The sequence below is a fragment of the Condylostylus longicornis genome, unplaced genomic scaffold, assembly GCF_029603195.1.
Source record: "Condylostylus longicornis isolate FDR11 unplaced genomic scaffold, ASM2960319v2 ptg000137l, whole genome shotgun sequence".
Lineage (NCBI taxonomy): Eukaryota > Metazoa > Arthropoda > Insecta > Diptera > Dolichopodidae > Condylostylus > Condylostylus longicornis.
Genome location: NW_026578105.1, coordinates 1,608,124 through 1,633,482, shown reverse-complemented (window position 1 = coordinate 1,633,482; position 25,359 = coordinate 1,608,124). Strand labels below are relative to the sequence as shown.

General features: G+C 26.8%; 3 protein-coding genes across 3 annotated transcripts in view; 1 reads left to right on the top strand and 2 right to left on the bottom strand.

Moving 5' to 3' along the window:
- Window positions 1-398: 398 nt before the first annotated feature.
- On the bottom strand, window positions 399-2,535 carry LOC129615613 (uncharacterized). Its single transcript, XM_055530893.1, has 3 exons — window positions 1,891-2,535; window positions 1,439-1,820; window positions 399-602 (listed from the first exon to the last, which is right to left on the bottom strand). The coding sequence occupies exons 1-3, from the start codon at window positions 2,410-2,412 to the stop codon at window positions 592-594; spliced, it is 915 nt and encodes a 304-aa protein (XP_055386868.1). The 5' UTR covers window positions 2,413-2,535; the 3' UTR covers window positions 399-591.
- Window positions 2,536-5,622: 3,087 nt separating this feature from the next.
- Window positions 5,623-7,364, top strand: LOC129615606 (guanine nucleotide-binding protein subunit beta-like protein 1). The gene is made up of 3 exons (XM_055530885.1): window positions 5,623-5,801; window positions 5,909-6,027; window positions 6,094-7,364. Exons 1-3 carry the CDS (start codon window positions 5,783-5,785, stop codon window positions 6,910-6,912), a joined length of 957 nt encoding a protein of 318 aa, XP_055386860.1. The 5' UTR covers window positions 5,623-5,782; the 3' UTR covers window positions 6,913-7,364.
- Window positions 7,365-8,208: 844 nt separating this feature from the next.
- LOC129615572 (sine oculis-binding protein homolog A) overlaps window positions 8,209-25,359 on the bottom strand; it is a 68,640-nt gene continuing 51,489 nt past the window's right edge. The window contains exons 3-4 of the mRNA XM_055530828.1: window positions 12,954-13,206; window positions 8,209-10,524 (exon numbers count right to left, since the gene is read on the bottom strand). Coding sequence (XP_055386803.1) covers window positions 8,339-10,524; window positions 12,954-13,206 — 2,439 coding nt within the window. The 3' untranslated portion in view covers window positions 8,209-8,338. The remainder of the gene's footprint in view (window positions 10,525-12,953; window positions 13,207-25,359) is intronic.

The following is a 25,359-nucleotide window of genomic DNA, read 5'->3' as shown; positions in this document are numbered from 1 at the left end:
CATTTTAAAGTAATTTCATTATTTTTAATAATATGGCATATATATGAATTGATTGTATCATCAATATCATATAAATCAATAGTTAATGTTTTTAAATTTTTAACATGTAAAAATAATTTCAAATAATGATTATGAATATGTAAATTACTCAAATTATTGAATTTAATTGGAATTAATTCTTTAATAGTTTCTTTAGGTATATTACATGTTAAAAACATTGATCCACTACATGTTAACTCAATAATATTTGGTAATAATTGAAATATTTGAATTAAAGTATTATAAGATATTGAACCAGCATAAGATTCTATCGTCAAACACTTTAAATTTTCATTTATATTTGGTATTGAAAAAAATTCAATTAGGCTATCTTCATCAATTTTTGAGTGTTCATTATTTTGTCTATCCAATTTTAAAAATATATTTGAAATTCTTCTAAAACTTTTTTTAAATAATTCCAAATTGCCATTCCAAATAAAATTTTTAAATACTATTCTTTGCTCGAATTCTTGAAATTCAGATGCTCGTAACCATTGATGACATGTTAATTGTGCCGCTTTTATTTCCTTCACCTCTAAATATTTATAAATATTAGCTATTACCTAAAAATATAACCAGGTATAGTATTTTAAAATGAATATTTTTTTACATATTACGAAGTTTACATATAATTTGCAGAAAAATTCAAAATTAAATCAAATAAATAAATACCTCTAGAGGTAATTCATTAAAAGAATGAACCATTTTGAAATGTTGTACGTATTCTTCCAATTTCAAAATATAAATGTTTAGAAATATTAAAATACAACTGAATATCTGAAATTGATAACCCTTATCAAAATTCATTCAAATACCAGATATGATATACACGTGCCTACTTAAAAATAAAATTATTTTAATCGATTTATCAAGAGAATGCTACAGTAAAATGGGGTATTCTAATAGTTTTACATATCATAGGTAATGAAAATTTAATTGTTACACGTTTATAAGTTTTTTTCAATAAAAATATTTCCAACTCACGTATTAGATTCGTAAAATTTCTAAAATCAAAAGTCAATAACATTTTCTATGGCTAACTTTGAATTTCTTTCATTTTCCATTTTCAGAAAATGAGTAGACAATTACTGATTATATGCAAAATTAAATTTTTTTAACTTCTAATTTTTAGATTATTAGCTCGTTTACATTAAATTGCTTCGTATCATTGAAAACTGGCTGTTAGTGGCATATACTATATATATATATATCTGTCTATATTTTCTAAAAAATACTTTTTAGATACATATTTATTTTATTCAAAACAAAAAAAAATTATTTTATTTATTTTTTTATTTCAAATATCTGACAAACTTTTAGTTATAGTACCATTATAAAAATAAATACTAAGTATATTTTTCTTCTTCAAAATAAATTAATTTCTTTATAGAAAAATTACTTATACTTATCCAAAAGCCATCTTGAAGATGATGATAAATCCAATCTTTAATATTACAACCCAATTTTTCTGTGATGCGCTCAATTACACTTTCAATTTCTTCAGAGGTATCAACATTTTTAAGAAATACAGATAGATAATTGACATTTGGACAGTTTTTTCTAATACATTCAAATATTGTTTCGTCCAGAATTGAATTTTCCAAAAAAATATCAGTTAAAATAAGCTTCTTTAAGTTTTGGAATTTCAACTCAAGTGGTAGATCTTTAGTTATGTGACAGTTTCGCACATTCAATACTTCTAAATTTTTTAATTCTGTTATACAATTCCCCGTTTTTTCACTTGAAACTGGATCAATACCATTCAAACCGTACTTTGTAATCTGCAATGAAAGTTTAAATATAAAATGTTAACATACCGTAGCGCATATTTGCGTAAAATTTTTTTCTTACCTTTTCACTACCAACAAAATGTAATTCAGTGAGCTTTTTACAATTTTTGATTATAGATTGTATACCGATGTTACTAACTGTAGTTGTACTTGTGTGTAAAACTTCAAGATTTGGTAAATTCTCAAATAATTTACAAAAATTTTCATCGTTCAAATTAATTCCATCACATTGTAATTGTACTAGCTTAAAATTTTTTCTTGGTGTAATATCATAATTAAAAGAATTATATGCTTGATTTATATTCAAAATTTTAAGATGCCTTAATTCTAATACTTTTTTCATAGCAGTACTATTGAAAGCATCGTTTCTCTCCAAATTTAATACTTCTAGAAGTGGTAAATTATTTATAATTGAAATAATGTCATTTTCTGTTAGGTTATATCGACTATTACACATGCTCAAATTTGATATTAAATTTTGCTTTTCAATAAAATCTTTCATTTTTGGCCAGTCCACATAGCTACATATTTGAAATTCCTGTAATTTTAAATTTGTAAGAAGTTCACTTCTAAAATCCAACATTAATTCACGCCAATCTTGTCTACCAATAGCAAACGGATAAAAACCCAAACTTTTCAAAGTGGTTTCATTATTCTTTATAATTTCATATAATTGAGAATTTATATCGTCGCCAAAATCATACAAAAAAATAAATAATGTTTTTAAATGTTTGATTTTCGAAAAAAGATGTATATATGCACTGTGAATATGTAGAAGTTGTAAATTTTTAAATATAGTTGGTATCAAATTGGAAAATTCTTCGAATTTAATATGTTCTTCTTCTGTAATATTACATTTTAAGAAATTTGGTCCACCACATTTAAGTTCAACAATATTTGGTAAAATTTTAAAAATTTTAATTAACGTCTCATATGGTATTGAATTAAAAAAAGATTCTATGTTCAAACATTTTAAATCTTCAATCATGTTGGGTATTGAAAAAAATTCAATTAAATTATTCTCACATATATCTAATTCTTCAGTTGATCTCATATAAATTGCTAAACGTATATTTGAAAATTTCCTAAAAGTTTTCTTGCATATCTCGATATTATCCTTATTGAGTTTCATATTTAATACTACTCGTTGGTTGAATTCTTTAAATTGAGATGCTTTTAGCCATTGATGACATGTTAACTGTGCTGTTTTTATTTCATCAAAATTTAAGTATTTAAATACGTTAGCGATTACCTGAAAGTATTTCTTTAGTTTTATGCTGTATATTATTAAATTTGAAAAATCATATATCTAACACGTTAGCAAAATAATGGCAAAAAAATGTAGAATACATACATACATGAACACATATTATATACACGCACACATAGTTCAGTTCAATATATTTTTAGATTAGGTTTAATAATTACCTACTATATGAAAATTTTTCATTTAGTTACATCAATGGAAATTGCAATATTAATGAAATTATTTTATTTAAAAAAAAGATAAATATTATAACCGAAGATATTAACTGCATACATACATACATACATATTTAATTCAGGAATATTTTGATAAACTACCGCAAATTCTTTAACGTCAAAATTTTGATTTTAGTCTGCAAACTGTCTGAAACTAAAACTTTTACGGACAGAAATCTAGTAAACTTTTTACCCGTAATTGACTTTGAATTTTGATCATCCGTAAACGTCAAAACAAAAAAAATTTTTTTTTTAGATTTAAAATAATTTTATACTTACATATTAAAAATTAACAATAAAAATATTTTTTATATTATTTTTAACGTAATGATAGTCGCTCAACACATGAAATTTATTTACTGAATTACGTCAGACTGTCTGCATGTAAAAAAAAAAATCTACAATTTTGACGCTTAATTGACTTTTTTTAAACGTTTAAGAATTTAAACTTTGACTGAGAGGAAAAACGTAGTAGAGTATCCGTAAACTCAGACAACTCAGATTTTGTAAAATTTGACGTTTAAGAATTTACCACTAATCTGCATATTGCGATGTACAGTGAAAACTGCGTTTTATTGAAGTTTATAAAAAAATGTTGCTACACTAATTTTTTTATGAAAATTATGTACTGCATTTTCGAAATACATATGTATTGCGATACTTGTAGGTAGTAGCGAATAGCGCAATTAAATCATATAAACTCTTTTGACTTTATATAATAGTTAAAAATGCAAATATAACAAACCCCCCCCCCCCCCCACGACCTAAAATTTCTTGCTGGAAATTGATAAAATTATTTGCCATCTTATGGGAACCACCCTATATATTGCATAATACGTAAACTCTGTATGTTTTTGCAACATTACATTTATCTTACATTAAACGTATTTCTTCAAAATTAAATTAAGTCATTTTTTCAACTTGGTGAACCATTTTTGTTTTTTTTTTCGTTTTGCGGTAAATTCTTGTGGTAGAAAAACTTATGTATTTTCGTTTAAACTAACTTTAAATCCAATTTACAATATCCAATATTGTAAATTCATATTTAAATCATAGTAGATACAACGTAAATAAATTTTAAATATTATTCACATTTAAGGTTACCAGAATACCTCCCAGAGTACTAGAATACTACCGAGTATACGAATTTGTACATTCGAAGTGTGTTTATTTTAGATTACTTTTACTTTTCTTTTCATTTTAATTTAAATTGAATAATATTTCATTTTAATGTAAATTACTTAGTGAATTAAAAAAATCATCTATTTAAAAATTATTTTAAATGGAAATTAAAATTTCGAATATTCGTAGTGAAAAATAATTTTCATTTTTTATTATTTAGGTAGAGGTACCTATAACCCCCTGGTAGCCCTATTTACATTTGAAAGTTTCTTATTGGATTGCATTTAAATAACGTAAAAATTACAGCTTATAAATAACATACACGTCATTTCTATAATAATGTTATTAGTGTACAAATTTAATAAAATCTGGTTATTACTATAAATCTAATATATGACCACGCCGCTTAAAACTTAAAATATTAATTTTCTTGAATAAAATAAATACCTCTAGCGGTAATTCGTTATAACTGTGCGACATTTCAATAACTAATACTTTTTTTATTTTAAATACACGTACGGTCACAACAAAAAACTTTTTAGAACTAATTTAATTTTTAAGAAATTAGTTAAACCTGTTTGGGTAATTCCGATTCTTATTCAATATTTAGTATGAATCATAAATGCAGCTACATATTTACAATAGCAATATAAAACCAATTTGTCAATTTGAATCGAAAAACTTTAACATAATGTGTAAATATCTTATAAACATAAACAAAAACAAATAGTGACGTTATTGAGCCGTGGATCAAAAATTACATTGTAGTAGTTGCCAATATTGCCACAAATTTACAATTTAAATTCAATCAAAATTTGTTGACTGATAAACTGATTAATGTTACCGGGTAGTATGCATACAAACATAATATAGATTCAAGTTTTTATTTTTTTTAACGACAACATTAATATGATATAAAATCATTAAAAGTAATAATGAATATTATTACTTTTAATAATCATAATTAAAAATATTAACATTACATGTAATTAATTATGTCTATTATATAAAATCTATAAAAACACATAATATTTAAATATCCACGAATAATAATTTTCAAATAACTTTTTTCCTTAAACTAGCACAACACAACCAACAACGATTCAATGAATTATTGGCCAGTTGCATTTGTAATGACATTTGTTTGACATACCATATATTGGTATCACTGAACTTCACCCAAGCAGCTGTTAATGTTTTGATTGTCTAATTCCGAAATTTATTCTAATAAAGTTGGAAAGTGAAAACGAAATAAAACATTTTTTTTTGTGAATTTTGAAATTTATAAAAGTATGAAAAGGTGTTAATTTAAATAAAATCTCTGAGTACGTTGAATTGAAAAAAAAAAAATGGCTGTGCTTCCTCCAGGTAAAAAAAAATCATTACTTTTGCATTCCTGCATTCATACATTGAAGAAAATAAAATGTATTTCTATATAAGGTATGGAATTTATTTAATGAAAATTTAAATTTTAGATCCTGTATTTACATTAAGGTGTGCAGAAATGGGCTCAGTAAATAGTGTCTGCTTTCATCATAATGAAAGAATTTTAGCTGGAACCGTAAAAGGATCAATTCACTTATGGGATTTACAAGTTTGTCACACTTATTACAATTGCCTTTAACTCTTTTTTTTATGTTTTATAATTTAATCATTGTAGACGAATCGTCCATTTTTAAACTTTGAAGCTGGTACAAATCCAATAACTTACCTATATCATGCTGAAGATAGTTTGTTTACGCAAGAAAAAGGCGGAAATATAAAGTGCTGGACATTGACTAATACAGGTTACGAATTGAAAAAAAATTATGAAACAACACATATAGCATTTTGTAAATGTGACTATATTCAAAACAAAGATATTCTTATATATCCCAAAAGTGAAAATTCTATAGGTTTTGCGTATTTAAATGATGAAAATATGCAAGAAATACCTGATTTGCAACCGTCAGAAACCCTAAAATTAGGTCATATAACTTGTTTAAAAGCAATTAATAGGCTTGGACAAGATTACATTATAGCTGGTTATGAATCTGGTGATATAATAACTTGGGATATTCGTTCTAATAAAATAGTAAGCAGTTCTAAAGTAAATGAATTTCCAATGGCCATTGATTTTGATGTACAATCAAATCGTGGTATATGTGGTTCTGCAAACGATAGATTAGAAGTTATTTCATTTACACCACGCCAAAGTTTTGATATAAAATCAGTAAATGAATTAAGTATAAAGAATCCAGGTATAAATTGTATAAAAATACGACCTGATCAAAAAGTTTTTGTATCTGGTGGTTGGGATGGACGTATTAGAATATTTTCATGGAAGAGTTTAAGACCTTTAGCTGTTTTAACAGAACATAAAAGTGGAGGTGTTATGGATATTTGTTTCTCATCAGGTAAAGTATCAACCTGGAATGCAAATATAATGGCAGCTGGAGGTTTTGATGGACAAATAACTTTGTGGGACTTATATAACTAAAGAATAACACTTAAGATGATAACATATTTTTATAACAAAAGAGAATAAAGAGGACATAGACTTTCAATAAAATTGAATATGTTTTGCATGACGTTGCAAACTTTGCAAAATAAACTCTTACTTTTTTACTACTACAAGATAATTTTTATATTAGTATCATTTTCAAAATGATTCAGAAATAATTTTTTTAAGTTAGTAAAATTTTTACATAATATTAATATAAATAATATTAAATTAGTGAAGTTTGTTTAAATAACAATATTGTTTAAATTTTAATATAATTAAAAAAATGAACTTTGCAAATTAACAAGTAGAAATTTTCGTAAAAGTTATTGGAACTTAGAAACCTTTTTCTATTTAAGTAAATTTCATTATTTATCATTTATGTGCATAATAATAATTATTGTTAAATTTTGAGACTACCAAATACCAAAATTTTTCATGATTGCTTACCATAGTTTTTGTACTTGTAGTACAAAAAATAATATAATTATATGTATGTATAGCTTTATATCTTTAAAGTTATAAACGTGACTTCATCTTTGTTTTATAAAATTTTGTTTTTAGTCCTACTTTTAGCTTTAATTTGTACTTGTATAATTTTGTAAACATTTTTTATGAAATTCTTAGTTATGTTAAATCTGAAATTTTTTTCAACAAGAAATCAAAGATAGATAAAGCTCAATAAGTTTTTTTAATAGCTGCAATGTACGCTGTTAAATTAAATTAATATGAGAATAAAAGGCAGAAAATAAGAAAAATAAAATTTCAAATTGTTTTTTTTTTTAATTAATCGTTAAACCTGTGCCTGGTTGTAGACAATCGTTTTACACTTAGAGAAACTCAATAAAAAATAAAATAGACTGTACCTAGAAATCAAATGTAAGCATGTCTGCCGTTGATTCGTAAATACTTCGAAAAATCTAATCAAACACTATAAAAGGCTACAAAGCAACCGGTTTTACACTTAGTGAAGATTTTCTTCATTTATGCATCTTACCTAACTCTAATATTTAAATCTAATTTTTGCTTTCGATTTATAAAAAAAATATGTTTAAACTGGAAAAACATCCAAGATTTTGCATATTCACACATAAGTATGATGTGCACAGCCAAATATATTAAATGACTACATAATATGATTTGTTTATTAAGTACATATATTTATTTCCAATTTTAAATAAAAATATTTAAAATAAATTAATTACATAAAATCTAAAAATAAGTTTTAAATATCTACAAAAATTACAAAAACTAGTTCAATTTTCATGTCAAATTTTTAAGAATATTCGTCGCAAAAATTTTATTGTGAAAACTTGTACTAAAATTCAAAAAAAAAAATGTAAGTTAATTGCTTTTTCAAATTTTGAAATAATCTATAATATTTTTATTTGTAATTTTAATTTTTTTAATTTTTCCGTTGTTTTTATTTTTTCAATTTAGGACTAGAACTATTAACATTGTTATCGTCATCCTTTGGATTTCGAACATTATAATCACAATCAATGACACGTTTTCTTTTCCTTAATGGACGGCTACATTCTTCTTTAGCTTGTGATAAATTGGCCATATTAATTTGATTTATTGAGTCCGATGACCCTGACACATTACTATCATGGTTATTATTATTGTTACTATTGTTGTTGTTGTTATTGTTGTTATTATCGTTATTATTATTGTTATTATTACTATTACTATTATTAGCGTTGTTAGTATTATTCCGTCTAGTATGTAAACGTGTTATTTTAAATTTTGGAACTTTCTGTTTTGCATTATCTTCTGTCGATAAATCTTCATCATCCGGGATGATTTGCTGTATAACAGTTTCAGTTTTATCGTTATCATTAATATCATCTAAATTTTGTGTATTATTTGAAGTTTGTAATCTCGTTTTAGATAAGTCAGTTGTTTTTACAATTTTAGCTTTGGTAAAATCTAATGGTTCATCCATATCTCTTATTAAACTTTCATCTGAATTTTTCGTATTTATATTTGAGAATACTGTATCTGATTGTGTTTCCGAGTCAGAAATTCGATTTGAATCATGATCGTTGTATGATTTTTCTATTGAAATTTCTAATGGATCCAAATTTTTTGAATTCCTATCTTCATCTTCATCTAAATCAGTATCTATTATAGTAGATACATTAGGATCTATCTGTGATCTAGCAGACGATGTTTTACTTTGAGAATATGATGGTTTAATATCTTTAGAATTCAATGCAGCTGCTTTAATAAAATCTGTAATAGGAAGAGGAATAGGGATTGGTATTGGTAATGGAATAATTATTGGGTACGGCACCATGACCGTTACTGGAGGAACAGTACCAACAAGAGCTGATAAAGGATTTATAGTGAGCTCCGGTGATGATTGTATTAAATTTTGTAACGATGGATGAGGTAAAGGATGCATTCCAGCCCTTAAGTGCGGTGGTGGTGGAGGAGCAAGATGTGTGCCGGGTGGAGGAAATGGTAATCTAGGAGGAAGCTGCGGAAAATTATTTGTCCCAGTTGACGCAAAATATCCGTGGGGAGGAAAGTTAGCACGTATTTGGGGAACCTGTGGTTGTTGATGTTGTGACTGAGATGAATGATGACTTTGAGCTGATTGTGACCGATCTATAGGTGATATTGGGGGAACATTCAAACGTAAATCTTGAACATTTGGAAATGATGCTATTTGCGGTTTCGAAATTCGATCTGATTGACTTAAGCTATTTAATAATATCTTTGATTTGTTCAGATTTGAACCGTTATTTGGACTTAATAAACTATGACTATTATTGTTATTTTTGTTATTGCTATTTCCATTTTTATTATTACTATTATTAATGTTATTACTATTGTTGTTGCTAATATTATTATTATTATTACTAGTGATGCTATTGTTGTTATTATTAACATTACTCTGATTTTGAAGTCTAATATTACGTTTTTTCCTGCTAGCATGCTTTGGAGATTGCCGATTAGTTACTATTATTGAATTAGCACTTGGAACATTATGTTGCTTTGACATTAATTTTGAAACCGGTGCTACAGATATTATTGGCTTATGATTTTGTTGTTGCTGCGATGGGACACTTCCCAATCTATGCTGTTCTAGTTTTGAATTATTTGATGTTCCACAACTTACATTTGTTATTGGTGTTATTGATATTGCACTATTTATAGATGGTGTTGGTGATCTAGAACCAGATCCACAACCGATACCTACACCATCCGTTTGTGGAGATGCTGAACGACTTCGACAATTTTTCAACCATAAATCTGGTGTAATTAAATTAGCACTATTTGTTGAATCACAACCCTTTTCTTTTAAATGAGGGTTCATATCTAAATGAGCCTGAGTTTCCTTACAAAATATTTGCATTTTATATTGATTTAAACATTTATCGGAACAAAATTGCAATTGTGATGCACCATCTTGAAAATCAACATAGCTGACAGCATGTCGAATATGACGACACCAATCACATTGTTTTGCTCTTTTAAATGATGCTCGACGTGATTGAGCAAAACAGGCTTCTGAACAATAACGTGGGCCATCTGGAGCTCGTAGAAATTCAGGTGAACTATCTGGTACTATACGATGGCACCATCCACATGTGATTTCTAAAATAAACATATAAATAAATGGAGAACTGTTATAAATTTTATATATGTACATAAGATTTATAATTTTAATTTAATATTATGTATTTAGATAATATATGCCTACATATTATGTTTGGTTATTTCTAATACACAGTTATATTAAAATTAACATAGCGTAAAAGTTAGATAAATATATATATATATATATACAGTTCTCCCCGGTTAAATGCACCACGCTTAATTGATTTTCCCCTTTTATTGAACGAAAAACTAAGGCAACTTTAAATCCCTATTAAAATATACATGAATAACATCGTTTAATTGAGTCCCGTTTAATTGAACAACTCGCTTAAATGAATCTCTTTTTTTGGTATTACCTTATAAAAACTGTGAAAAATTCCCCTGTTTATTGACCTGATAACGGCATAAACATTGTACGGAAATTTTTTATCCCACAAAATAAATTTATTGAAAACTTAGATGAAATGGAAACCTTTATTATTAAGAATCATTACAAACATAACCAAACGAAAATTACAAATTTTTTTAAATAGGTTTAATTTTTTATTATTCTATTTGTTGTTGTTAAACTAGCAATAGTAAATTTATTGAAAAATTAGATATAACGTATGAAATATTTTGTTTTCTTTGTAATATGAAATATTTATTTTTAATTTTTGTTATGTTATGTGATATAAAAATATTATGATTTAAATATTTTGAATTTGAATTCATAGTTACATTACTTAGATGGATTTAAAATAAAGAAAAATTTAAGTTTTTAAATTTTGAAATAAAAAAAAATTTGAGTTTTAGTATTTCATTAGTGTATCCCCTATTTTAAATATAGCTTTTTACCTAGGATATTTTGATAAGTATATGTAATAGGATATGCTTCCTATTGTTTTTATTAATTTTATGCAGTAGCAGGATCAAATTCGTTTTTGCGCCTGATCTTCAATAGCGAGTATTCGTTTTCATGCGTAAACGATTCAGTTAAAAAAATTCGTTTTATTGCACCAATTGTTCAATTAAACGGGATTTTTTTAATTGATTTACTCGCTTAATTGATACAAAAAGTGTGCAACTTTTCTCGGTTCAATTAACCGGGGAGAACTGTATACATTTGTTTGAATGTTATTAATTTTTTAATAACAATAAGAAAAATTGAAAATTTATTAAAAATTGTAAAAAAACAAACCTGAAAGCCAAAAAAAAAAAGTATTCTCAAACTTAATCAATTTTATTTGATCCTTTTAAATGAATCCTTTGTAAATATAATGTATTGTAAGTTGTGAATTTTTCGTAGAAATTTCTTATTATTTTACAGAATATGTTTAGGGAAATAATCTATTTTTGTATTACTGAGAACTACTAAATGACCCATAGTATATGGGGTAACAATTTTGTTTAAAGTCCAATAAATGCAGTTTGATAAATTAGCATATACTACAAAAAATGATTATAAGTATTTAAATAAATATAATAAAAATCGTTTACAATTAATAGTCTAATTGAAAGTTTAAATTAAGCAGACGAAAATGAATTGTTCAAATTTATTGTAGTTTGTATAATTAATGTGCCGGCAATTCGAGTATTTCAAAGTAGTGTAATTGAAAGTAGCCAAAATTTAAATCAAATTAAGCAATATTTTAGTTTAATCGAATGTATGTATATCCTAACTTTTATAGGATTTTATTCTAACTCTTCTCATTCAATTACAAAAATGCTTAGAAAATCTAAACTAAAAAAAGGTTATGGTAAATTTCCATTAACATTTATAAAAAAAAAACACTTTCGTTAATTAATTTCGTTAATTCTGGCAATCTTGAAATTTTATCTCAAGTATTACCAAAATTAATAAAATTGATAATCCACGTATACTATACTTACATAATACACATCATAAATATTTCATACTAAATAGTTTTCTAACAAATTTTAGTCTACAAAAATTTTTATATATATGCACATACATATGTACATAAATATAATATGAATAAGTACAAATCTATAAAATTTAATTTTATTTTTTTTATATTTATAGTTTGTAAAACAAATCAAAAAGTATATTAGAAGTTTTATGAAATATTAGAAATTTTGTAAGGTTCCTTTACATATTATATGTTATGAATAATATTATACAGGAAGAGAACATCAATATATGTACATACATATATATATATAATAATTATTGGCTATTGTTTAATTTATAAACAAACATTATTTATTTTCATTTAAGTTGTTAATAGCCATATATTACTTTATACAAGTATATATATATATATATATATTTATATTGTAGACATAAGAATTTAAAGTTATTCTTTGAAACTTTTACTTAACTATTTGAAATTGAATCTACATATATATGTTAAAAGTAATTTTCACTTTTATGTTATTACATAAATAAATTTTTAATATTTTTTATATTTTAATAATCTTACCAATTTTTTCATTAGTTTTTGTTGAACAAGGACTTTTTGAATCATCTTCTCTAGAGCTATCATGATCTGGTGTTGTACTATCTTCTCGTATACTATTATTCTTACTACCATTTAATAATTCATTACGATTATTATTACTATTTTGTAATGATGCTATCATCAGTCTTGAAGCTTTTGTTGATAAATCTAAACGATCAACATTATCATAACCATACCAGCCTAAAACTTCATTCATTGCTGTTTCAGCAAAATCCTATATTAAAAGACAAAAAAAAAAAAATATTTTAATTACTTTTGAAATTATTATTGTATTTTTTCTATATTATTTAATATAATTAACTGTTAATTTAATTTTATATTTTTGTTCTGATTCACCCCTGCGAGGAATATATAGGACTGCTGCATGATGTCGCAGATAACCGTAACCCAGTTTCTTGCGTCATTTGATTTTCAATTATAGTTGGGTGACTAGGCTATCTTAGTTTTTTTTATAAGTACTCGTATATTAAATATTAATGGTTATTAATATTTATTGTTTTAATTTGCTGGTACTTAAAGTTAGATATTATGGGAATATGGTACTTAATTATTTAATATTAATTTTGTATTTTATATATATGTATGTAATGTATATTAAGATTTATATTATTGAATATAATTTCTATATTATTTATAAGAATTATTAATTAGCCTAAACTCTTTTCAGATGAGTACTCAATACACAGGAGCCTTACATTTAGACATTAGATATTTAATAAAGCGTTCTTATTCATTACTTTATAACATTTATTGCAAAAATATAATATCGTCGATTAAGAAGCAGAAAGCATTAAGTCAGGAAACTATGTTTTGAGTAAATTCAATTTGAAAAGATCGATCGTAAAATTGTCAAACTAATCAATTAGTGCAATGGAATTGGTCTCTTTAATTTCGGGATTTATAAACTATAATCTGGATTTGCATGATTTTTTGCCACAACAAAGATTATATTATTCTGATTTAATTCATCTATATGAAATCCGAATTCTCAAAAAATGCACTTAGTGCTTTCTGCCTTTTAACCGACGATATACGGTAGAACAAATATAAATTATGAAATGCAGTAGTACATGTTCGGAATATTATGACAGTATACGAATCAGTATACGAATTTTTTTAATTGTTCGAAATTTTCCAGCTAATAAATACGACAGTAATAAATAGTTTAATTTTTAAATATATATACATTTTATAATATTAAGTAACTTCCTCCACTCAGATTTTTTTTAAATACACAAAATATTGAATGGACCGAAATTTTAAAATTATTTTTTATTTAAATTAGAGTAATTCACACATAAACACATACATAATGCATACATTGAACACACATACATAATATGTAGATAAATAATATTATAAGCATAATATTATAAATTTATTCATCAACTACAAATTAAATCATAAAATGTCAAAAAAAAAAAAATCTTACGTAAATTTCCAATTTAGTTCAAAAATAAATTTAAAAAAATTTAAAAATAAAATAAAAACACAAAAATATTGGCCCACAAAACCTGTCAAATAATAGCAGCAACTAAAAAAAAAACAAAAATTTAATATTCCTTTCACTGAAGTTTCAATTTGATCCAACATCAAAAGAAAATAAAATTTTCCAATATAATTCGTATCATAATGACAAAATTTCATATTTTTCATGAACGCTGACAAAAAAACAAAATTTTTTCTTGGTTTTTCTTTTTTTTTGTGCCTTAATTTTTCCAACTTAATGTTTATAGAATATAATTTTTCTCTTTGTCCTCCAATTTCAGTAGCAAACATTTGTACATACATATCTATAAAATTCTATATTTATATGTATATATGTATATGTACATAGTATGTCCGTTTTGATGACTAAAATTTCCGCGATAATTTTTACAAAATATTTTTTGAGTGAAACAAAAATCAACTAACCAACAAAAAGAATTTTGTTTTCATTTTAATTTTATAATTTAAAAAATTAAATCAAAAGTAAATGAAAATTTTCATTATTGATCAACCTATACGTACATATGTCATACTTTTGATTTTAATTATGTTTATACTTAATCCATAAAATCATAATTTTAATCACTATTTTTAAGAAATTAATTAACAAATAAATAAATGATGGCTTAATACCTTGCACAATTTCTGATGTATTTCATATAAGAACTTATATTTTATTATATAATATGCTACATTCTCTTATATAATAATTTTGTATATTTGTAAAATTATATACGTATGACATTTTTCTTGATCCTATACAACAGAAATTATCCCTTAATATTGTTACTGAGAAAAGAAAAACCTTTTTTTAGAGGGTCGTGCAAAATTTTAAAAAATTTTCAATTTTTTCACAAGGTAGGGGCTCGTGCAAAATTTTAAAAAATTTTCAATTTTTTGACAAGGTAGGGGCTCGTGCAAAATTTTAAAAAATTTTCAATTTTTTGACAAGGTAGGGGGTCGTGCAAAATTTTAAAAATTTTCAATTTTTTGACAAGGTAGGGGGTCGTGCAAAATTTTAAAAATTTTCAATTTTTTGACAAGGTAGGGGGTCGTGCAAAATTTTAAAAAATTTTCAATTTTTTGACAAGGTAGGGGGTCGTGCAAAATTTTAAAAAATTTTCAATTTTTTGACAAGGTAGGGGGTCGTGCAAAATTTTAAAAATTTTCAATTTTTTGGCAAGGTAGGGGGTCGTGCAAAATTTTAAAAAATTTTCAATTTTTTGACAAGGTAGGGGGTCGTGTAAAATTTTAAAAATTTTCAATTTTTTGACAAGGTAGGGGGTCGTGCAAAATTTTAAAAAATTTCAATTTTTTGACAAGGTAGGGGGTCGTGCAAAATTTTAAAAAATTTTCAATTTTTTGACAAGGTAGGGGGTCGTGCAAAATTTTAAAAATTTTCAATTTTTTGGCAAGGTAGGGGGTCGTGCAAAATTTTAAAAAATTTTCAATTTTTTGACAAGGTAGGGGGTCGTGTAAAATTTTAAAAATTTTCAATTTTTTGACAAGGTAGGGGGTCGTGCAAAATTTTAAAAAATTTTCAATTTTTTGACAAGGTAGGGGGTCGTGCAAAATTTTAAAAATTTTCAATTTTTTGGCAAGGTAGGGGGTCGTGCAAAATTTTAAAAAATTTTCAATTTTTTGACAAGGTAGGGGGTCGTGCAAAATTTTAAAAATTTTCAATTTTTTGACAAGGTAGGGGGTCGTGCAAAATTTTAAAAAATTTCAATTTTTTGACAAGGTAGGGGTCGTGCAAAATTTTAAAAATTTTCAATTTTTTTGACAAGGTAGGGGGTCGTGCAAAATTTTAAAAAATTTCAATTTTTTGACAAGGTAGGGGGTCGTGCAAAATTTTAAAAATTTTCAATTTTTTGACAAGGTAGGGGGTCGTGCAAAATTTTAAAAAATTTCAATTTTTTGACAAGGTAGGGGTCGTGCAAAATTTTAAAAATTTTCAATTTTTTTGACAAGGTAGGGGGTCGTGCAAAATTTTAAAAAATTTCAATTTTTTGACAAGGTAGGGGGTCGTGCAAAATTTTAAAAATTTTCAATTTTTTTGACAAGGTAGGGGGTCGTGCAAAATTTTAAAAAATTTCAATTTTTTGACAAGGTAGGGGGTCGTGCAAAATTTTAAAAAATTTCAATTTTTTGACAAGGTAGGGGGTCGTGCAAAATTTTAAAAAATTTCAATTTTTTGACAAGGTAGGGGGTCGTGCAAAATTTTAAAAAATTTTCAATTTTTTGACAAGGTAGGGGGTCGTGCAAAATTTTAAAAATTTTCAATTTTTTGGCAAGGTAGGGGGTCGTGCAAAATTTTAAAAAATTTTCAATTTTTTGACAAGGTAGGCGGTCGTGTAAAATTTTAAAAAATTTCAATTTTTTGACAAGGTAGGGGGTCGTGCAAAATTTTAAAAAATTTCAATTTTTTGACAAGGTAGGGGGTCGTGCAAAATTTTAAAAAATTTCAATTTTTTGACAAGGTAGGGGGTCGTGCAAAATTTTAAAAAATTTTCAATTTTTTGACAAGGTAGGGGGTCGTGCAAAATTTTAAAAAATTTCAATTTTTTGACAAGGTAGGGGGTCGTGCAAAATTTTAAAAATTTTCAATTTTTTGACAAGGTAGGGGGTCGTGCAAAATTTTAAAAAATTTTCAAATTTTGGCCAAGGTAGGGGGTCGTGCAAAATTTTAAAAAATTTTCAATTTTTTGACAAGGTAGGGGGTCGTGCAAAATTTTAAAAATTTTCAATTTTTTGACAAGGTAGGGGGTCGTGCAAAATTTTAAAAAATTTTCAATTTTTTGACAAGGTAGGGGGTCGTGCAAAATTTTAAAAATTTTCAATTTTTTGACAAGGTAGGGGGTCGTGCAAAATTTTAAAAAATTTTCAATTTTTTGACAAGGTAGGGGGTCGTGCAAAATTTTAAAAAATTTTAATTTTTTGACAAGGTAGGGGGTCGTGCAAAATTTTAAAAATTTTCAATTTTTTGACAAGGTAGGGGGTCGTGCAAAATTTTAAAAAATTTTCAATTTTTTGACAAGGTAGGGGGTCGTGCAAAATTTTAAAAAATTTTAAATTTTTTGACAAGGTAGGGGGTCGTGCAAAATTTTAAAAATTTTCAATTTTTTGACAAAGTAGGGGGTCGTGCAAAATTTTAAAAAATTTTCAATTTTTTGACAAGGTAGGGGGTCGTGCAAAATTTTAAAAATTTTCAATTTTTTGACAAGGTAGGGGGTCGTGCAAAATTTTAAAAAATTTCAATTTTTTGACAAGGTAGGGGGTCGTGCAAAATTTTAAAAAATTTCAATTTTTTGACAAGGTAGGGGGTCGTGCAAAATTTTAAAAAATTTTAAATTTTTTGACAAGGTAGGGGGTCGTGCAAAATTTTAAAAATTTTCAATTTTTTGACAAAGTAGGGGGTCGTGCAAAATTTTAAAAAATTTTCAATTTTTTGACAAGGTAGGGGGTCGTGCAAAATTTTAAAAAATTTCAATTTTTTGACAAGGTAGGGGGTCGTGCAAAATTTTAAAAAATTTCAATTTTTTGACAAGGTAGGGGGTCGTGCAAAATTTTAAAAATTTTCAATTTTTTGACAAGGTAGGGGGTCGTGCAAAATTTTAAAAAATTTCAATTTTTTGACAAGGTAGGGGGTCGTGCAAAATTTTAAAAATTTTCAATTTTTTGACAAGGTAGGGGGTCGTGCAAAATTTTAAAAAATTTTCAATTTTTTGACAAGGTAGGGGGGTCGTGCAAAATTTTAAAAAATTTCAATTTTTTGACAAGAGGAGGTCGTGCAAAATTTTAAAAAATTTTCAATTTTTTGACAAGGTAGGGGGTCGTGCAAAATTTTAAAAATTTTCAATTTTTTGACAAGGTAGGGGGTCGTGCAAAATTTTAAAAAATTTCAATTTTTTGACAAGGTAGGGGGTCGTGCAAAATTTTAAAAAATTTCAATTTTTTGACAAGGTAGGGGGTCGTGCAAAATTTTAAAAAATTTCAATTTTTTGACAAGGTAGGGGGTCGTGCAAAATTTTAAAAATTTTCAATTTTTTGACAAGGTAGGGGGTCGTGCAAAATTTTAAAAAATTTTCAATTTTTTGACAAGGTAGGGGGTCGTGCAAAATTTTAAAAAATTTCAATTTTTTGACAAGGTAGGGGGTCGTGCAAAATTTTAAAAAATTTCAATTTTTTGACAAGGTAGGGGGTCGTGCAAAATTTTAAAAAATTTCAATTTTTTGACAAGAGGAGGTCGTGCAAAATTTTAAAAAATTTTCAATTTTTTGACAAGGTAGGGGGTCGTGCAAAATTTTAAAAATTTTCAATTTTTTGACAAGGTAGGGGGTCGTGCAAAATTTTAAAAAATTTCAATTTTTTGACAAGGTAGGGGGTCGTGCAAAATTTTAAAAAATTTCAATTTTTTGACAAGGTAGGGGGTCGTGCAAAATTTTAAAAATTTTCAATTTTTTGACAAGGTAGGGGGTCGTGCAAAATTTTAAAAAATTTTCAATTTTTTGACAAGGTAGGGGGTCGTGCAAAATTTTAAAAAATTTCAATTTTTTGACAAGGTAGGGGGTCGTGCAAAATTTTAAAAATTTTCAATTTTTTGACAAGGTAGGGGGTCGTGCAAAATTTTAAAAAATTTCAATTTTTTGACAAGGTAGGGGGTCGTGCAAAATTTTAAAAAATTTCAATTTTTTGACAAGGTAGGGGGTCGTGCAAAATTTTAAAAAATTTTCAATTTTTTGACAAGGTAGGGGGTCGTGCAAAATTTTAAAAATTTTCAATTTTTTGACAAGGTAGGGGGTCGTGCAAAATTTTAAAAAATTTCAATTTTTTGACAAGGTAGGGGGTCGTGCAAAATTTTAAAAATTTTCAATTTTTTGACAAGGTAGGGGGTCGTGCAAAATTTTAAAAAATTTTCAATTTTTTGACGAGGTAGGGGGTCGTGCAAAATTTTAAAAAATTTCAATTTTTTGACAATGTAGGGGGTCGTGCAAAATTTTAAAAATTTTCAATTTTTTGACAAGGTAGGGGGTCGTGCAAAATTTTAAAAAATTTCAATTTTTTGACAAGGTAGGGGGTCGTGCAAAATTTTAAAAAATTTCAATTTTTTGACAAGGTAGGGGGTCGTGCAAAATTTTAAAAAATTTTCAATTTTTTGACAAGGTAGGGGGTCGTGCAAAATTTTAAAAATTTTCAATTTTTTGACAAGGTAGGGGGTCGTGCAAAATTTTAAAAAATTTCAATTTTTTGACAAGGTAGGGGGTCGTGCAAAATTTTAAAAAATTTTCAATTTTTTGACAAGGTAGGGGGTCGTGCAAAATTTTAAAAAATTTTCAATGTTTTGACAAGGTAGGGGGTCGTGCAAAATTTCAAAAAATTTCAATTTTTTGATAAGGTAGGGGGTCGTGCAAAATTTTAAAAATTTTCAATTTTTTGACAAGGTAGGGGGTCGTGCAAAATTTTAAAAAATTTCAATTTTTTGACAAGGTAGGGGGTCGTGCAAAATTTTAAAAATTTTCAATTTTTTGACAAGGTAGGGGGTCGTGCAAAATTTTAAAAAATTTTCAATTTTTTGACAAGGTAGGGGGTCGTGCAAAATTTTAAAAAATTTTCAATTTTTTGACGAGGTAGGGGGTCGTGCAAAATTTTAAAAAATTTCAATTTTTTGACAATGTAGTGGGTCGTGCAAAATTTTAAAAATTTTCAATTTTTTGACAAGGTAGGGGGTCGTGCAAAATTTTAAAAAATTTTCAATTTTTTGACAAGGTAGGGGGTCGTGCAAAATTTTAAAAAATTTCAATTTTTTGACAAGGTAGGGAGTCGTGCAAAATTTTAAAAATTTTCAATTTTTTGACAAGATAGGGGGTCGTGCAAAATTTTAAAAAATTTTCAATTTTTTGACAAGGTAGGGGGTCGTGCAAAATTTTAAAAAATTTTCAATTTTTTGACAAGGTAGGGGGTCGTGCAAAATTTTAAAAAATTTCAATTTTTTGACAAGGTAGGGGGTCGTGCAAAATTTTAAAAATTTTCAATTTTTTGACAAGGTAGGGGGTCGTGCAAAATTTTAAAAAATTTTCAAATTTTGGCCAAGGTAGGGGGTCGTGCAAAATTTTAAAAAATTTTCAATTTTTTGACAAGGTAGGGGGTCGTGCAAAATTTTAAAAAATTTTCAATTTTTTGACAAGGTAGAGGGTCGTGCAAAATTTTAAAAAATTTTCAATTTTTTGACAAGGTAGGGGGTCGTGCAAAATTTTAAAAAATTTTCAATTTTTTGACAAGGTAGGGGGTCGTGCAAAATTTTAAAAAATTTTAATTTTTTGACAAGGTAGGGGGTCGTGCAAAATTTTAAAAATTTTCAATTTTTTGACAAGGTAGGGGGTCGTGCAAAATTTTAAAAAATTTTCAATTTTTTGACAAGGTAGGGGGTCGTGCAAAATTTTAAAAAATTTCAATTTTTTGACAAGGTAGGGGGTCGTGCAAAATTTTAAAAATTTTCAATTTTTTGACAAGGTAGGGGGTCGTGCAAAATTTTAAAAAATTTTCAAATTTTGGCCAAGGTAGGGGGTCGTGCAAAATTTTAAAAAATTTTCAATTTTTTGACAAGGTAGGGGGTCGTGCAAAATTTTAAAAAATTTTCAATTTTTTGACAAGGTAGAGGGTCGTGCAAAATTTTAAAAAATTTTCAATTTTTTGACAAGGTAGGGGGTCGTGCAAAATTTTAAAAAATTTTAATTTTTTGACAAGGTAGGGGTCGTGCAAAATTTTAAAAATTTTCAATTTTTTGACAAGGTAGGGGGTCGTGCAAAATTTTAAAAAATTTTCAATTTTTTGACAAGGTAGGGGGTCGTGCAAAATTTTAAAAAATTTTAATTTTTTGACAAGGTAGGGGGTCGTGCAAAATTTTAAAAAATTTTCAATTTTTTGACAAGGTAGGGGGTCGTGCAAAATTTTAAAAAATTTTAATTTTTTGACAAGGTAGGGGTCGTGCAAAATTTTAAAAATTTTCAATTTTTTGACAAGGTAGGGGGTCGTGCAAAATTTTAAAAAATTTTCAATTTTTTGACAAGGTAGGGGGTCGTGCAAAATTTTAAAAATTTTCAATTTTTTGACAAGGTAGGGGGTCGTGCAAAATTTTAAATAATTTCAATTTTTTGACAAGGTAGGGGGTCGTGCAAAATTTTAAAAAATTTTCAATTTTTTGACAAGGTAGGGGGTCGTGCAAAATTTTAAAAAATTTCAATTTTTTGACAAGGTAGGGGGTCGTGCAAAATTTTAAAAATTTTCAATGTTTTGACAAGGTAGGGGGTCGTGCAAAATTTCAAAAAATTTCAATTTTTTGATAAGGTAGGGGGTCGTGCAAAATTTTAAAAATTTTCAATTTTTTGACAAGGTAGGGGGTCGTGCAAAATTTTAAAAAATTTCAATTTTTTGACAAGGTAGGGGGTCGTGCAAAATTTTAAAAATTTTCAATTTTTTGACAAGGTAGGGGGTCGTGCAAAATTTTAAAAAATTTTCAAATTTTGGCCAAGGTAGGGGGTCGTGCAAAATTTTAAAAAATTTTCAATTTTTTGACAAGGTAGGGGGTCGTGCAAAATTTTAAAAAATTTTCAATTTTTTGACAAGGTAGAGGGTCGTGCAAAATTTTAAAAAATTTTCAATTTTTTGACAAGGTAGGGGGTCGTGCAAAATTTTAAAAAATTTTCAATTTTTTGACAAGGTAGGGGGTCGTGCAAAATTTTAAAAAATTTTAATTTTTTGACAAGGTAGGGGGTCGTGCAAAATTTTAAAAAATTTTCAATTTTTTGACAAGGTAGGGGGTCGTGCAAAATTTTAAAAAATTTTAATTTTTTGACAAGGTAGGGGTCGTGCAAAATTTTAAAAATTTTCAATTTTTTGACAAGGTAGGGGGTCGTGCAAAATTTTAAAAAATTTTCAATTTTTTGACAAGGTAGGGGGTCGTGCAAAATTTTAAAAATTTTCAATTTTTTGACAAGGTAGGGGGTCGTGCAAAATTTTAAATAATTTCAATTTTTTGACAAGGTAGGGGGTCGTGCAAAATTTTAAAAAATTTTCAATTTTTTGACAAGGTAGGGGGTCGTGCAAAATTTTAAAAAATTTCAATTTTTTGACAAGGTAGGGGGTCGTGCAAAATTTTAAAAATTTTCAATGTTTTGACAAGGTAGGGGGTCGTGCAAAATTTCAAAAAATTTCAATTTTTTGATAAGGTAGGGGGTCGTGCAAAATTTTAAAAATTTTCAATTTTTTGACAAGGTAGGGGGTCGTGCAAAATTTTAAAAAATTTCAATTTTTTGACAAGGTAGGGGGTCGTGCAAAATTTTAAAAATTTTCAATTTTTTGACAAGGTAGGGGGTCGTGCAAAATTTTAAAAAATTTTCAATTTTTTGACAAGGTAGGGGGTCGTGCAAAATTTTAAAAAATTTTCAATTTTTTGACGAGGTAGGGGGTCGTGCAAAATTTTAAAAAATTTCAATTTTTTGACAATGTAGTGGGTCGTGCAAAATTTTAAAAATTTTCAATTTTTTGACAAGGTAGGGGGTCGTGCAAAATTTTAAAAAATTTTCAATTTTTTGACAAGGTAGGGGGTCGTGCAAAATTTTAAAAAATTTCAATTTTTTGACAAGGTAGGGGGTCGTGCAAAATTTTAAAAATTTTCAATTTTTTGACAAGATAGGGGGTCGTGCAAAATTTTAAAAATTTTCAATTTTTTGACAAGGTAGGGGGTCGTGCAAAATTTTAAAAAATTTTCAATTTTTTGACAAGGTAGGGGGTCGTGCAAAATTTTAAAAAATTTTCAATTTTTTGACAAGGTAGGGGGTCGTGCAAAATTTTAAAAAATTTTAATTTTTTGACAAGGTAGGGGGTCGTGCAAAATTTTAAAAATTTTCAATTTTTTGACAAGGTAGGGGGTCGTGCAAAATTTTAAAAAATTTTCAATTTTTTGACAAGGTAGGGGGTCGTGCAAAATTTTAAAAAATTTTCAATTTTTTGACGAGGTAGGGGGTCGTGCAAAATTTTAAAAAATTTCAATTTTTTGACAATGTAGTGGGTCGTGCAAAATTTTAAAAATTTTCAATTTTTTGACAAGGTAGGGGGTCGTGCAAAATTTTAAAAAATTTTCAAATTTTGGCCAAGGTAGGGGGTCGTGCAAAATTTTAAAAAATTTTCAATTTTTTGACAAGGTAGGGGGTCGTGCAAAATTTTAAAAAATTTTCAATTTTTTGACAAGGTAGGGGGTCGTGCAAAATTTTAAAAAATTTTCAATTTTTTGACAAGGTAGGGGGTCGTGCAAAATTTTAAAAAATTTTCAATTTTTTGACAAGGTAGGGGGTCGTGCAAAATTTTAAAAAATTTTCAATTTTTTGACAAGGTAGGGGGTCGTGCAAAATTTTAAAAATTTTCAATTTTTTGACAAGGTAGGGGGTCGTGCAAAATTTTAAAAAATTTTCAATTTTTTGACAAGGTAGGGGGTCGTGCAAAATTTTAAAAATTTTCAATTTTTTGACAAGGTAGGGGGTCGTGCAAAATTTTAAAAAATTTCAATTTTTTGACAAGGTAGGGGGTCGTGCAAAATTTTAAAAATTTTCAATTTTTTGACAAGGTAGGGGGTCGTGCAAAATTTTAAAAAATTTTCAAATTTTGGCCAAGGTAGGGGGTCGTGCAAAATTTTAAAAAATTTTCAATTTTTTGACAAGGTAGGGGGTCGTGCAAAATTTTAAAAAATTTTCAATTTTTTGACAAGGTAGAGGGTCGTGCAAAATTTTAAAAAATTTTCAATTTTTTGACAAGGTAGGGGGTCGTGCAAAATTTTAAAAAATTTTCAATTTTTTGACAAGGTAGGGGGTCGTGCAAAATTTTAAAAAATTTTAATTTTTTGACAAGGTAGGGGGTCGTGCAAAATTTTAAAAAATTTTCAATTTTTTGACAAGGTAGGGGGTCGTGCAAAATTTTAAAAAATTTTAATTTTTTGACAAGGTAGGGGTCGTGCAAAATTTTAAAAATTTTCAATTTTTTGACAAGGTAGGGGGTCGTGCAAAATTTTAAAAAATTTTCAATTTTTTGACAAGGTAGGGGGTCGTGCAAAATTTTAAAAATTTTCAATTTTTTGACAAGGTAGGGGGTCGTGCAAAATTTTAAATAATTTCAATTTTTTGACAAGGTAGGGGGTCGTGCAAAATTTCAAAAAATTTCAATTTTTTGATAAGGTAGGGGGTCGTGCAAAATTTTAAAAATTTTCAATTTTTTGACAAGGTAGGGGGTCGTGCAAAATTTTAAAAAATTTCAATTTTTTGACAAGGTAGGGGGTCGTGCAAAATTTTAAAAATTTTCAATTTTTTGACAAGGTAGGGGGTCGTGCAAAATTTTAAAAAATTTTCAATTTTTTGACAAGGTAGGGGGTCGTGCAAAATTTTAAAAAATTTTCAATTTTTTGACGAGGTAGGGGGTCGTGCAAAATTTTAAAAAATTTCAATTTTTTGACAATGTAGTGGGTCGTGCAAAATTTTAAAAATTTTCAATTTTTTGACAAGGTAGGGGGTCGTGCAAAATTTTAAAAAATTTTCAATTTTTTGACAAGGTAGGGGGTCGTGCAAAATTTTAAAAAATTTCAATTTTTTGACAAGGTAGGGGGTCGTGCAAAATTTTAAAAATTTTCAATTTTTTGACAAGATAGGGGGTCGTGCAAAATTTTAAAAAATTTTCAATTTTTTGACAAGGTAGGGGGTCGTGCAAAATTTTAAAAAATTTTCAATTTTTTGACAAGGTAGGGGGTCGTGCAAAATTTTAAAAAATTTTCAATTTTTTGACAAGGTAGGGGGTCGTGCAAAATTTTAAAAAATTTTAATTTTTTGACAAGGTAGGG